The sequence below is a fragment of the Protopterus annectens genome, chromosome 12.part0 (genome assembly GCF_019279795.1).
Source record: "Protopterus annectens isolate FY-2018-M chromosome 12.part0, PAN1.0, whole genome shotgun sequence".
Classification (NCBI taxonomy): Eukaryota; Metazoa; Chordata; order Ceratodontiformes; family Protopteridae; genus Protopterus; species Protopterus annectens.
In genome coordinates this window covers 90,608,619-90,624,640 of record NC_056746.1, presented here as the reverse complement: position 1 = coordinate 90,624,640, position 16,022 = coordinate 90,608,619, and the positions used below count along the sequence as shown (strand labels likewise).

Below are 16,022 nucleotides of genomic sequence, written 5' to 3'. Positions count from 1 at the left end.
TGATGTGGCAGTTCTAACCAATTTAGGCATTTCAGAGCTATACAGTGGTGGGATCTGAAAAGGGTGTTTTCTTCAAATTTAATAGCTTTGTTACAGCATTGTCCAAGTTTGGATTTTTGTGATGCCTGAATGTTAGTAAGGATGGGAGCACTATAATGTAGAGGGCAAAAAGTATGTAGTGGCAAGTATAGTTTTAGTTGCATCGATGAGAAGGTTTTTGGCTCTATAAAGCATCCCTAGTATTTTGATGAGTTTTTCTTATACAATTTTTTTATATTCAGGTCGAACTTAAGATCTTCATCCACTATCATCCCTAATAATTTGCTCTGAGAAGTGACTTCAATGGTTCTATTATGAAGAGGAATTTAAATTTTGTTTTTACTCTTGTCACTCAAGTACTAATAGTGTTTGGTCTCACAGAGGGGTTCCCAGTAGGAGTGGGTGTACACCAGGTTTCAGCTGTGAGCCCATTGCTGTCCATGCTGATGATGGACATTGCTGTCCATGCTGATGATGGACTACATAAGCAAACTGGTCACAGGGGACAGATCAACAAAGTTGCTGTATGCAGACGATGTGGCATTACAGGCAGACTCTGAGCAAGAACTTCAGCAAAGGACAGGAGAATGGAATGCAAAACTGAAAACATATGGGATGAAACTGAGTACAGATAAAACAATGATAATGGAAGCAAATGGCGGAAATCAGAAGAAGCTAAAAACTGAAATAGAAGGGAAAATAGTGGAACAGGTTAACAGCTTCAAGTATCTGGGAGGGGCGGTTAAGGAGAAGGGAAAGCTGAATGAGAAGGTCAAAGCTAGAAACCAAGGGGCTGCAGCCAACTGGCGCAGAGTGCCAGGGGTTGCATATGACAGAAGAAGCTGAAAAGTAAGGTATACAAAGCAGTGGTGTGACCAGTACTACTGTATGGTACAGAAACCTGTGCAGTAAAGGCAGAGCACTTGAGGAAGTTAGAGGTGATGGAAATGAAGTGCCTGAAAAGGGTGGTGAGATGCACATTGTGGGACAGACGAAGAAATGAGGACATCAGAGCAGAAGCCAAAGTTGCTCCAATTGCAGAGAAGGTCAAAGTGAACAGATTATGGTGGTTGGGACACATGTGCAGAACAGCAGAAGACAATCTGGTGAAGAAACTTTGGGACAGAAAGGAAGAAGGCAAGAGGAAATGAGGACATCCAGCAAATAAATGGATGGCTTGTGTGACAGAAGACCTGTGTCAGTCAGACATGGGTGTTGAAGAAGGTAAGAGAGTTGCACTAAATTAAGATAAATGGTGACAGCCGATACGACACCCTGACCCCATGTAGAAAAAAAATAGGGAAAAAGCCCACTGATAATGATGATGATGACACTAATAATGATGACACTGATAATGATGGTGATGACACTAATAATGATGACACTGATAATGACGATGATGACACTGATAATGATGATGACACTGATAATGACACTGATAATGATGATGACACTAATACTGATGACACTGATAATGACAATGACACTGATAATGATGATGACACTGATAATGATGACACTGATGATGGTGACACTGATAATGATGACACTGATGATGATGACACCGATAATGATGATGATGACACTGATGATGATGATACTGATAATGATGACACTGATAATGACAATGATGACACTGATAATGATGACACTAATAATGATGACACTGATAATGATGATGACACTGATAATGATGATGACACTTATAATGATGATGACATTGATAATGATGATGATAACACTGATAATGACACTGACGATGACACTGATGATACTAATAATGATGACACTGACAGATGATGACACTGATAATGACGATGATGACACTGATAATGATGGTGACACTGATGATGATGACACTAATAATGATGACACTGATAATGATGACGACTGATGATGGTGACACTGATAATGATGACACTGATGACGATGACACTGACACTGATAATGATGACAATGACACTGATGATGACACTGATAATGACGACACTGATAATGACACTGATAATAATGATGATGATGACACTAATAATGACACTGATAATGATGACGATGACACTGATAATGATGATGACACTGATAATGATGACGATGACTGATGATGGTGACTGATAATGATGACATGATGATGACACTGATAATGATGACGATGACACTGATGATGATGACACTGATAATGACGACACTGATAATGACACTGATAATAATGATGATGATGACACTAATAATGACACTGATAATGATGATGACACTGATAATGATGATGATGACACTTATAATGATAACACTGATAATGATAATGATGACACTAATAATGGTGACACTGATGATGACAAAGATGATGACACTGAATGACGATAACATTGATAATGACGAAGATGATGACGATGACGACACTGATAATGACAATGACACTGATAATAATGAAAATGATAGTAATAGGCTATCATTCTGCCATTCTTCTCCTAGTGACAGTCTTGCCACCCATTTTTAACTATATTCTACTCTTCTTAAGCTTAAGTGGAGTTAATTCCCTCCTTCCCCACTTTCTTTAATCCTATGTGGCAGATAAGATAAACCCACTACAGAATTTCATATAGTACCCTTCACTCTTTCTCTCCGTAGCCTTGGTGTAGATATGCTCACCATTTCATGTTTTTATCCTCTCTTCTTACACATTACACACTCTACCATTAAACATAACTTTGAACATGTCCACTGAATCGAAATAGGCATGTTTTCTGTCAATTCTTACTTCATCCAGAGCAGTTTTACTTTACTTTTTAGACAACCTACTCATGACACTGCATTGTAACTATAAAGCCTCATAACGTCTCAGTGCCCTTCCATCCACACTCTAGCCAGTAGCTAATACTGTTGTCACTCATTTGGACATAACACTGACCTCATCTTCCTATCCCTTCTGCCTAAATCTGCATCTCCACCCCCCCCAAAAAAAAATTTCTACCCTCTCTTAATACTATGCTAGATCTACTATTCTGCACCATAGACTAAAGACCTCCCACAATCTCATCATATATTCAGATTATCAGCCCTAAAGACGTCCCACAATCTCATCATATATTCAGATTATCAGACTCTTTATTACCAAATCTTCCACGCTCACTGTTCTCCTTTAGTCCTTCTCTCTTTGACCTATCCAGGGTCTTATACCATCTATGAACTAGTCTATGTTATAAATCCCAAACGCAGCACAACTCTTTTTATGTTATCATCTACCTTTCATTTTCTCCCCGCAATCCCTGTTCTTACACTACATGGCCTTCCCCATCAGAGATTATGAACCACCACTCACAGAGTGGTCTGGTAGTTATTTACATCTCTTTCCACACTGTAATATTAGTCAGACACTTCTGCTGTCTACACTTGATGACCTGCCTGCAATTTCGTCATTAAATCTTGTGTTTAGATTTGTCAGACTCGCTTTCGATGGATCCCATAATCAGATTCACTCTCATATATGTCAGTTTTTATACCAAAGAACAATGTTTAATAAATTGCACAATAGAAAACAAAAGCCATTTTCTCGCACAAAGCATATTCTGAAGAGTAAGTCTACAGTTCTGATGTCTACCATTACAGGGACAATGGAAAAGTCTGATTCATTAAAAACACAGATAGAAATCAGCCACCACCAAGAGGTGTGCATCATATGCCCAGGGTGAATCCATTGGTTCCCTGGATATATAGAGAATGCTGACCCCTGACTGAAAAATGGTTTCACAATATTCTTAGCAATATGTTTTGTCAGAAAGTACTCAAGCTGAATCTGCCTTCAGCTATTCTGAAAAGTTGTGCAAAGATTTATTCAGAATTTTACCTGAAGTATCTGTCCAAAGAAGAGGCTTGCTTTAGAGAGTCGAGGGCTTGACTTCTGATCAGAGATAGGTGAGGTCTCTTCAGGCTGTAGTGTGTTCTGAAAAAAATATATTCATCAGTTTGCTTCCACCATAATAATGATAAAAAAATTTTTTCTCAGTGTTAGTCATAACCTGAAACATAGTGAAAACTACAAGAATGATGGAAGACAGGGGACTATTTCTGCAAAGAGAGTTTATTTCATGTCTATTTTCTTTTGCAAAGAATAATTTAGTATTACGTTGGCACCAGATTTCTTTGGCAATATTTTTTAAAGCTAACCTTTACTTTTGTGTTTTTCAACCAAGTGTTTTTCCCTTTTACTCTGTATGTTACAGTGCATTTACCGCTATCCAGCTAAAGTGAAATGATGTGCAATTCTGAATCTTTGTCCCATCTCCCTCCCAACGACAATCAGTAATATTCCTTTATGTAAGTACTCCATGTCAGAGTTTTTGATTTACCTCTACCATCGTGAGAAGGGATTCATAATCACTAGTCAGGCTAGCGATGAGGTGCAATCATCATAAACATACGATGGGTCACACCTTGTCTACTTCTCTGTAAGGAATCAAAGGTCTTGTGTAAAGTAATACATCCAGCTTTGATTTGTTTTTCTTCCCCCTTAGTGAAAGCTGCATGCATGTTTTATTTCCATACAAAGAAAGAAAGGTGCGTGGTTACTATCTGCTTGGTTATTCTGTAACCTGTATACTCCTCTGGTGATCAGAATTCATCTGTGTGTCCATACTTTTTTTTATGCAGATAGTAAGCCTGCAAACTGTCAAAAAGTCAGCCAAATTGACTTGTGGCAAGTAATATCAGACTGTATCTATAAATCTGCTATTGTAAGCTTTTCTGTCCAATTCTAAAGAATAACAGCATAAATAAATAATGCATAAAATACTAGGATACGCAAATCTGTTAGTATGTTTAACATTTTTGTGTAAAATCACAAAATATGACTGACCATAAAATGAAACATGGGCTATCAGATAGCTGCTGTAAGACGGCCCATGAAACTACACATGGAGGCAAAAGCTGTTTGCATTCAAAAGAATGGCTGTTAAAGTCTGCAGTTACTTTCATTCCATTTAAAACTTTTATACACAAACAAACCAAAGTGGTTAGAAAGACCTTCTATATAGCCCACCTTATCACGAAAGGGTTCACATCTAGATCAAGAGAGGTCATTGTGCCCCTCTACTCATCACTCATCAGGCCCATAATTGAATACAATGCCCCATTTGGGATGTAACTTACCTGACACCTGCAGCAACTGGAAAGACCCCAAAAGTACCTCACCAAGAGGATCAAGGGACTTAAACAGATGCCCTATGCAGTTAGGCTAAAGAAACTCCAGCTCTACTCAGTTGCTTACCGCCTACTCAGAGGCGATCTGTGCCTGACGTATAAAGCCATGTCCAACCCAGAATTAATGGACATGCTCCACCTTAGGAAATCCAAATCCCTTAGAGCTGCACGCTCCAGGGACTTAAACCTCAGCACAGAAATAAACAGGACATGCTGGAGGGACAGATTCATATCCCAGAGGCTCCCCTCACTCTGGAACAAAATCCCAATCCATGTTAGGCAGAGCACCTCAATTACCCTCTTCAAGAGAAATCTTGATGAGTGGATGGGAGATCGTAGGTTTACCCCTGGGATCTCCTCTGTGTCCCTACTAGACAGAGGCACAGTAAACTAACCTTAAAAGGGCTATCTTCTGTGACCTACTATACAGAGGCACAGTCAACTAATCTAAAAGGGTGGCGAAAGCCAAACACACTCTGGCTAGGCTTATAAATGTTCTAGGGCAGATAGCCTAGTTTCAACCTATGAACCTATACAAGAAACAGTATAGGCTGCCTCCTACATGGGCTCCAACATGAATTAGAAGCATCAGTGGGTACTCTTTTCAATCATATTCTAAGCACCAGCTTCGTATGAGCTGAATGGAAAACAGCCACTGTTATTCCCTTGCACAAAGGTGGTGTTTCCACTGACCCTAGGAACTACAGACCTATTAGCCTGACTAGCCTTAACTGCAAGGCCATGGAGCGAATCGTCATGGACCTTATCAACAAAGACATAGGTAACCTCCAAACACTTGACCCTACTCAGACTGGGTTTGTCAAAGGGAGATCATGCCTGTTAAACCTGGTGGACTTCTTTGAGACACTCACCAAGATCCTGGACAAAGGAAAATCTGTGCAAACAGCCTACCTGGACTTAGCCAAGGAGTTTGACACTATTCCCCACTCAGGCATCATTGACAATCTCACCCATCTAGGCATCAACCCTTGTATCATTAGATGGGTTGCTAACTGGCTCACTGATAGAAATCATATAGTCAAAATAGGGGAAATTCATCTCCAACAGCAGACCTGTAACCAGTGGTGTTCCACAGGGGTCAGTCCTGGGACCTCTACTGTTTGGAATCTATTTCTCCAAAGTACAAGTAAAAACTAAACGTCTGTGGCTGACAAAGTTTGCTGAGGACTGCAAACTGGGAGCAGTCATAGAATCTCCAAATTATGTCAACATCCTACAAAAGGGTCTTACACAAACAAATGATTGGTGCCAAAGTCATGGCCTTAAACTCAATGCAAAAAATGTATTATTCCTTTTGGTCAGAGATGTTCCTACTAACTAGCACATCAGTCATGGCTTTAAACTCAATGCAAAAAAGGTATTATCATTCCATTCTGTAAAAGAGATGTTCCTGCTAACCACCACATCAATAGCAACACCTTAAGTACGCACTCAGTGGTGACAGACCTGGGCACACAGGTTGACAGCAACTTTAACTTTGACCACTATGTCTCCACAGTGGTAAGAAAGGCATTCTATATTGATCATCTCATAATTAAGGGCATTGCCTCCTGAAAAAAAAAAGTTATAACCTCCATGTACTCTTCCCTCATCAGGACAATGACTGAGTACAACATCCCATATGGTACGTACCTTCCAAGCACCTGCAGCAATTGAAGAAAGCACAATGGTTCCTCACAAGGAAAATTCAATGTCTTCAGCATCTGTCCTATGGGGATTGTCTAAAATCACTGTCACTTTATTCTGTTTCATACAGACTGCTCAGAGGTGATATCTGCCTTGCATACAAGGCAATCTCTTGACCCTGCTTTATTGGAAATGATGCATATCCATAAGTCAAATGGTACATGGGTTACTCACTCTAAGGACCTTAACCTGGTATGTGACATTAATAAAACCTGCAGGAGGGACAGATTTGTATCCCAGACCTTACCGCACCTTTGGAACAGACTCCCACTTCATGTCAAACAGAGCACCTCTTTGGCCATCTTCAAACGCAATGTGGATGATTGCATGGGTGACTGTAAATTCATCCCTGGGGTTCCACCTGTGTCCCTCTTGGACAGGGACAATAGGTGCTGATCATGCAAAAAAGGGTAAGAGCTTGATTAGGCTTGTAAGGGCCAAAGGGCCATTAGCCTAGTAACCTCCTATGATTCTACGATAACATAAAGTTAAGAGTGCTGCCTGAGCTTTGGGTGAGTCATGCAATCAATCAATCAATCAATAAATAAACAAACAACTCCAAAGTATTTAAAATCTTGGGAGGTTGATATTCAAAGCAATGACAGGCCAACATAAAATCATCCATTTGGAGGGGTCAAGCACTTATATCCCTGAAATGCACACACACTCGTGCTAACTCCAACATTGTACAGAGTCAGAGAAGAATTAGAATGTGATAAAAATGCAACACTCAGCTACTCTAGTAACTTTTCATTGACAACATTGTGAGTATCAATCAACTAGCTCCTGACAAACAGTAAGATTCCATTAAAAATAACACAAAAAAGCACAAACCTTTACAATTTCTGAAGCACAGATCCTGTAATAATGTGAAGGCCACAGTTTTGTTAGGCAAACCCCCTTCCCAGCCCTACAGGGCCTATATTACCCTGCACACCTTTTTTAGGTATATTTAAGAATCAGTGGCTCAGCAGATAGCATACTTGCCTTTGATGCTGGAAGATCAGATGAATGCAGGTTCTATTCCTATACCATATACTTATATTCGGGTACAGATACCTCAATTCAGAATAAGGGGAGGCCATGCTTCTGAATGTCCTATCCTTCAGATGAGGCATTAAACTGATGTCCCATCAGACTGAGTTTGTGATGACTCAGGTAGATGTAAAAATATCCCACAGCTCTTATCCGAAACAGTAGAGGTGCTTTATTTGTATAAATACAGATTATTTACATATTTTGTATGTACATAGTGACTAATATATTCACATTTACTTAGTTGTCATTTGTACTTTATTTACAAAAATACATTACATATTTGTTTATTTTTACCCCATTTCCTTTTGCCACAGCCACATTCTTTAATAATTAATATCTCATTTTTTTATTAAACAAAATGTATTCTGTCTTTCCTTTCCAAATTGAAAGAGATAACATTATTTATCCAATCACTGATCCTTACATCTCTTCTACCATACTTTTCATATAATGTGTTCATATTAATCTCAGATGTATATTTCCCCAATATAGTTTTGCAATACTATTTGCCAAACATGTTATTCTTTTCCAAAATAAGGAAACAAGCCCTGTTGTATCTTCAATGCATACAGAATGCACTGTCTTTTCTCATACGCTTAATTGGAAGTGCGTTTAACAGTAAATGTCAAAAAGTCTTGATATTGATATTCATTTTTGTACCTCTTCCGTATTTATCTTACAGCTGTTTACAAACACCCGTTTGCAAATCCATATTATTCTGTTATTTCTCCTTGCCATTTCTTTTTATTTGCTGAAGTTGCAACTAGTTTTCATTTCTACAAATTTCATATATGAGTGTCTATCATCTGCACTTACAAATCTTTTCTTGTTTTATACTTTTCCACAATTTACCCTACTTTGCATTTAATAACAGTCCGACAATTATGTGATCTTAGCATTTCACAAATGTTATCCCCAATAAGGTTGAACTAATGTCAAACACACAATACAGTTTCACTCCTAGCTCACAATTTTTGTTTGTATTAAATTTTACTCCACTTCTATACATTCATTTTTAACTTCTAACACGTTCAGAAAAGTATATCAATTATTTGCTTTTTCTTATGGAAATGTGTAAATTCCTCCAAATTAGTGATTTAACTCCTGGCGGAGCTGGCCGGGGGTCGTTTAAGTCAGTTTGCTTTCTCTGCCTAACGTACGGAGCCATGTCCAACCCAGAATTGTTGAACATGCTCCATCTTAGCAAAACCAAATCTACTCGAGCTACACGCTCTAGGGATATAAACCTCAACACAACAATGAATAGAACATGCTGGAGGGAGAGATTCCCTTCGCAGAGACTTCCCTTACTATGGAACAGGGTCCCGATCTACATAAGACAGAGCCCCTCACTATCACTCTTCAAGAGGAACCTTGATGAGTGGATGGGTAACAGAAAGTTCACACCGGGGATCACACCAACAGCACTACTAGATAGGGGCCAAGGGTACTAGCTGCTAGTACAAGGGTCTAGGGAACTACTAAAGGGGCGGTGAATACCGCACAACGTGGCTGGGCTAATATATGCCTTCGGGCAGATAGCTCAGTACCAACCTATGAACCTATAAGGGGGATGGGGTGTTGACATATGCTCTGGTACACTGCCATGATTGGTCCCTGTTGGAAGCTGGGGATGTGTGAAGAGTGTCTAAAAGAAAGACTGTGTATTGCCTAGTAACAGAAAGAGGCATGGCAACACTCCACAGCTCCTATTGCATGCCAACCCTTTGGGCAATACAAGCATGTGCAGGATGAGGGGTTAGGGCATAAGGGAAAACATGACACTGACATGAGGGTGATGCTGCCCCAAGTGGTCATAGTAAATCGAGGGGAGAAAAAGTGGATTCCATACACCCAATTGATGAGGTAAGGAGCTGGGAGCAGCTAATAGTCAAATGAGAGGAAGCCCAAAAATAAAAAAGGGACAAGTAATCCCTGGATCTGTGAAAGCATTCTTTCAGAGATAAGGTGGTGGACCAATGAAACGGATTACCAGAATGTGTACAGGAGAAGAATGTACACAGAAGTGCACTCAAAAGAGGTTAGACAGATAAAGGATGATGAGGATGGGAAATATGAAGGGGAAGTTGAATGTTATACTCCTATAAAGAGCAAGCAACCAAGGCCAGACTTGTCCCACTGCTATCAAAGTCTCATTCAATGCTCTGCTTTCCTGTATTACCCTCCACCATTGTCTAGGCCTTCTAAACTAATAAGTCCTTTCAACAACTTGATTCTCTCCAGCTTTCCTTCTCTTTCCCAACTTTGTCTCCATCTATGCTCTTCTTATTCTCTCACCTTCCATGTTCAGTGTTATTTTTGTACGCTTACTCAGTAAATCATGGCATTCAACATGCTCTCTGTTCCCTCAGAGCATCAGCATGTTCCTAGTTATTACAGCCCAACATCTAGTCAAAAGAAATATAATAAAGGGGGTTCCATTGGGTTGGTCAGCATCTGCTTAATTGACTGCATTCGGTTGATTATACAGATAGTTGACAAGTTTGTGAGATCGACAATCCCCGGGTAGGGGAATATACCCTTTCTCTGAGGACTGTATAATCTCAGAGTTATTATATACAATTAGCGGGGGTGTTGCCCCCCTGCAAAAAAACAATGTTGTAAAGTTGCATGCACTGAGGTTCTTCCTCAGCGCATGTATTGTAGGTAGTCAAAGTTTCCGTTTTCTACATACGTGGTTTATCTTCAGGATGTCAATGTATGTGTAGCCAACCAACTGAAGGTAAATAAATAAAGCACGTAAATAACTTTTCAAATGACATCTCTGATCACTACAATTTTTGGGTTATTCTCAATGTCACAAGCTTCAAACTACTCAGTAATTTCACTGACTCCAGATCAGAAGCACAAGACTTAAAAGTGCAACTCCCAGGGATAAACTATAATTCAGAACACAAAAAACAGGATAATAAACTTATGATACAACTGTACCTTGCAGATGAGAGAATACTAGAACATACAACAACCAAGGACTTAGTATACATATTTTCTCGTTTCACACTTTAGCTTTGCTCTTCAATGGACTGTTATTACAGCTCTTGAAATTTAAACAGGCACCCTTTTCATCACTAAGACTGCTACCCCTTTGCAATTCAGTTCTGCAGTATCTTTTAGCCCTTTGGAACACTCAGCCTCAGATATCTGTTAGCCTTCTTCACCTAAAACAATCTGAAGGTACATAGATATAGCCAACCTGCTGGCAGACAAGTTCAGTGAAAACTTCACCCCCTTGTCCCCTCATCAGTAAACCAGGACACCCCCAGCACCTCCCCCTCCCCTCATCACCAGGGGAGCAGGACTTTAATGCCCTCTCAAAGGCAAAAAAATATAGTCTCCATGGGACCCGATAACATCCCTGGCTGTATCCTACATGAACTCAGGTATGAGTTTTTCCATTAGGCACTATATTCAAACAAAGCCTGAGCACCGGCTTTGTCCCAGCTGAATGGAGGGCAGCCACTGTCATCCCTCTATACAAAGGAGGAGCATCCACTGACCCAGGCAAATCAGTCAGCAAAGCCATGGACAAGGGGAAGATGGTGCACACTGCCTACACTGACCTAGCCAAAGCCTTCAACACTATTCCCCCACTTGGACATAATTGATAAAACCTCACAGCTAGGCATCGACCCATATGTTACCAGATGGGTAGCTAAATGGCTCACTGATAGAACCCACTCAGTCAAAATAGGGGAAGTCACCTCTAGTAGTATACCCATAACGAGCAGTGTACCCTAAGGATCAGTCTTGGGACCTCTACTGCTTGGGATATACTTTTCTGAGGTGCACACTAAAACCAGTGGTCTGTGGCTGACCAAGTTTGCAGGTGACTGCAAGCTGGGCACTGTCTTAAATTCCCCTAGTGATGTGAACATCTTCCCAGAGGGCCTTACCCAAACCAATGACTGGTGCCAGAGGCATGGCGTCAAACTGAATGCCAAGAAATGCATCATTATCCCCTTTGGGGGAAACAGCATCCCCACTAATTATCACATTAATAACAATGTACTAAGCACACAATCAGTCGTGAGGGATTTGGGCACCCAGGTTGATAGCAACCTGACTTTTAACCACCACATTGCCTCCGTTGTACAGAAGTGCATTCTATATGGCCCAACTCATAAATAAGGGTATTTCATCGAGGAGTAAGGAGGGCATAACATCCTTTATCAGACTCATTATCGAGTACAATGGCTCCTTTAGCATGTACCTTGCCAAGCACATGCAGCAGCTGGAGAGACCACAGAGGTTCCTGACCCCCACTTTTTCCACCAAGAATCTCTTTGATCACCCTACATGGCTAGTTTATGCCTCAAAGTGGCACTGCATTGTCCTCTTCATTTCATTTGCGGGTGTGAGGGAAGCCCCTGGTGTGATACTCGCATTCTTGGTATTTAACTTGGACATTCTACTTTAAGGCCATTAGCTCCTGTGTGTTGCTGTGATGTCCACCTAGGGGATGCATCAAAGGATGTATATGTGGTCCTACATACCTTGCTGTGGGGAGGAGTTAAATGCTACATACCTGATAGGAACATACAGGCTTCATGGTCATCCCTAACAGACCAGTCACAGCCTCTTCTGCTCCCATCTCCCATATGCCATCTCTTCCACCATACAAGTTACTAACTGCATGGGTCATCTTGGAACTGCTCAGCGCTTTATCCCCTCAGAGCCATAGAAATGGCTTAGTACCATGTTCTTAACACCAAGTATTGACTCAGTTACTTTCCAAAATACCTAAATAACTTTACTATTGATCCCATGCTCTCTTTTACAAAGGCTAAGATCAGACTGCAGTTATCCACAAATACATCAAAAAACAACTTCCCTTTGTTTTACCTTCTCACTCTCATCACTTTTTTTCGCCCCTTTGAATAACGCCTTAATAATTGAGACATCAGACATCTCTACCTTGTCCCACTCTTCTGTTCAAAAGTGCCCCAAATCTCCACAGTCAAAATTACCCTCAGTCATGACTCCAAGCAGTTATAATTACCCCTGCCCCAGAATCAGTTATAGGTTCATAGGAGATTACTAGGCTAATGGCTTAAGATCCCTTACAAGCATAGCCACTATATCCTGATTTTACCCAAACTATGGCCCCTAGAAGCATGGGAATGGCATAGATTTGTGTCTATGCATTGGGTATCTTACAGATTGCCCCTGCCCATAAGGGACACAGGCACTACCCTGGGTGTGAATTTTTGACTCAACATCCATTGATCCAAACTGCATTTGAAGAGGGCCAGGGAATGACTCTGCATAATGTGAATAGGAAACCTGTACCAATGAAGGTGTCATCTCCAAGACACATACCTGTCTCTCCAGCATGTTTTATTTGAGTCGCTGACTAAATTTAGATCCATTACTTAAGGTGATCCTCATGCTGTTTGACTTGCAGATGTGTAGCAGCTCCAGCAAGGCTGAATTTGTGAGTGCTTTGTTGGTCAGGTATAGGCCACTCCTTAATAGTTGGTCGGAGAGAGAGTAAAGGGATAGGGCTTTTAGTCTGTCCACATAGGATGTGTTGTTTACATGCTGTATTTTTTTTTTGTGAGAAACCTCTGAGTTTGCCACAGCAGCTGTAAGTGCCTAGTCAAGTACATGCCAAATGACGCATTGTACTTGATTATTGGGCTAATGAGGACCAAGTACAGAGGGACTATAATTTCCGTGGATCTGGATAACATACCTTTACTTGTAAGTTGTGCCACATACAAGGACTTCCTTACCACTGTGGACACACGGTGGTCAAAGTTCAAGCTACTATCTATCTGTGTACCTAGATGTCTCACCTCTGAGTCTATTTTAGGGGTGTGCTATTGATATTGTAATTTGCATGGGTATTTGATTTCCCAAAGGGTATGATAATACATTTTTTTATATTTAGTTTTAGACCATGGTTCTAGCACTGATCATTTGTCTGAATTAGAACCTCATGAAGGATATCTACATCACTGGGGAATTCAGTAATTGCCTCCAGCTTGCAATTGTCAGCAAACTTTGTCATCCAGAAGCCTTCCACATCAGCCTTAACTTCAGAGAAGTATAAACCAAACAGGAGTGGTCCCAGCACTGAGCCCTGTGGCATACCACTAATAACTGGCCTCTTGCTGAATCTGGATTCCCCCACTTAAACCACGTGTCCCATCTGTGAACCAACAGGTTATCCATCTGGTGACATAGGGATTTATGCCCAGTTTTGAGAGTTTATAATACCTGAGTGCGGAATTGTGTTAAATTGCTTGTCCAGGTCCAGGTAGGTGGTATTACGGTTTTACCCTCATCCAAGGCCTTAGTGACTTTCTCAAAGAAGTCCACCAAATTCAGTAGGCATGACCTGCCCTTGACAAAGCTGAATTGGGTTGGGTCCAGTGTTTGGAGGTTTTCTATGTCATTATGTATCACCTTCATGATTATTCTTTCTGTGGTCTTGCATACAGGACTAGTCAGACTTATGGGTCTGTAATTTCCCAGGTCAGTAGGTGGGGTCCCCTTAATGCAAATGGATGATGGTTGCTATCCTACACTCTATTGGGACAAAGCCAGTCAGGAGGCTGTGGTTAGATAGATACCTAATGACCCTGATAAGTCCTGATTTAAGCTGTTTAATAGGCAACCTGTTATATTTTCAGGTCCCATTGCAGGCATGTTTTTAGCTTTAGAGAGTGCAGTGGTAACCTGTTCTTCAGTGATAATTGGCAGTAGGGTGGTGTAGGGTGTTTCTTGGGGACGAACTGGGGGTTACGGGAAGGTGAAATTTGAGCTTAATTTTTCTGCCAGCAGAATTGCTATATCTTCTGGCTGAGTACAGGTGATGCCATCTGCAACTACGTCTGCACACTGTAAGTGTTGCCTTAAGATTATGGATATAACTGAAAAGTGCCTTATGATTATCCTTAGCTTTGGAGGCTATTTTTACCTTTTCAGAGACTCGACTAGTTTCCTAATTAACTTGTCTAAACTAATGAAGAACCTTTTGTTCTGTTGTGCACATTCCCTCTTACTTCTTGACATATTTCTTTTGTTTTTTAACCTATTAATTCCAGGGGTCAACCAGGGTGGCTTGTTTTTGTGGTTTTACCTGAGCTTATTTCAGTCTGGTATTGATGTTTCTCTGCAGTTGTTTATATGGCTGTACAGGGCTTTTGTGCATGCCTTTGCATAGATTTCTATGTTTTCTGGATTTGGGGTAGCTTGGAAACTAGCCATGCCATCCCTTAATGGGGGTGATTTACCTTAAAGAAGTTCTTAAAGTTTTGGGGGTAGGTGGGGGAACTGATTTTACTTTTATTTCAAGGGAGACCACTTTGTGATCTGATCTTATCTGTAAGAATATCAGACTGGGGGGGGGGGGGTGCAACACTCTCACATATTTCTGAGTTCCAGATGTAGGATATTTGTTCCCCTAGTGAGAGGGCAGTGTAACTGCTCCAAGCATTTGAATTTACATAGTAAAGAAATCTTTGGGCCTAGAATGTTAGCGGTATGCCTCCCAATTAATGGAGAGGTAGTTAAAATCACACATGAGTATGGTACTGGGCTGGATGATGACTGGCTCCATTAACTTCAGGTGTGACGTGTGGATTTCCTGGATCATGGTGAGAGGGACCAGTAGCTAGCAAGAATACGGTAATGGATTTTTTCCATGGGTAGTTGGACATGGAGTAGCTGAAGCATGTCATGTTGTTTGACTAACCTTGAGGTGTTCTCACCCTTTCTGTAGGTAGATACACCTCCTCTTTTTGCTCTTTCATATTCAGTGGGTGGTTGGAACATATAAAGACATTGCAGCCATGCACTGCCAGTGTGCTTTCTGTGGCTTTGAACCATGTTTGAACTACACTGAGATCAGCATTCTCCAGGGTGAGGAGAGCTTCCAGACAGTGCATTTTCTTGTTGAGTCTCCTAGCATTGACAGGTAATACCTTTAGCTTGTCCTGAGTAGCTTTTGTTATACTGGAAGGTTTGTCTGTTTGGCAATACCTAAAAAAGGCATTATAAAGGTGGTGACAGATGAA

General features: G+C 40.8%; 1 protein-coding gene across 2 annotated transcripts in view; it reads right to left on the bottom strand.

The window, feature by feature from the left end:
- The window catches only part of CARD11 (caspase recruitment domain family member 11), a 2,459,919-nt gene that overhangs the window by 245,449 nt on the left and 2,198,448 nt on the right, over positions 1-16,022 (bottom strand). For both annotated transcript variants that reach the window (XM_044089102.1, XM_044089103.1), the window contains one exon: positions 3,881-3,976. In XM_044089102.1, coding sequence (XP_043945037.1) covers positions 3,881-3,976 — 96 coding nt within the window. The remainder of the gene's footprint in view (positions 1-3,880; positions 3,977-16,022) is intronic.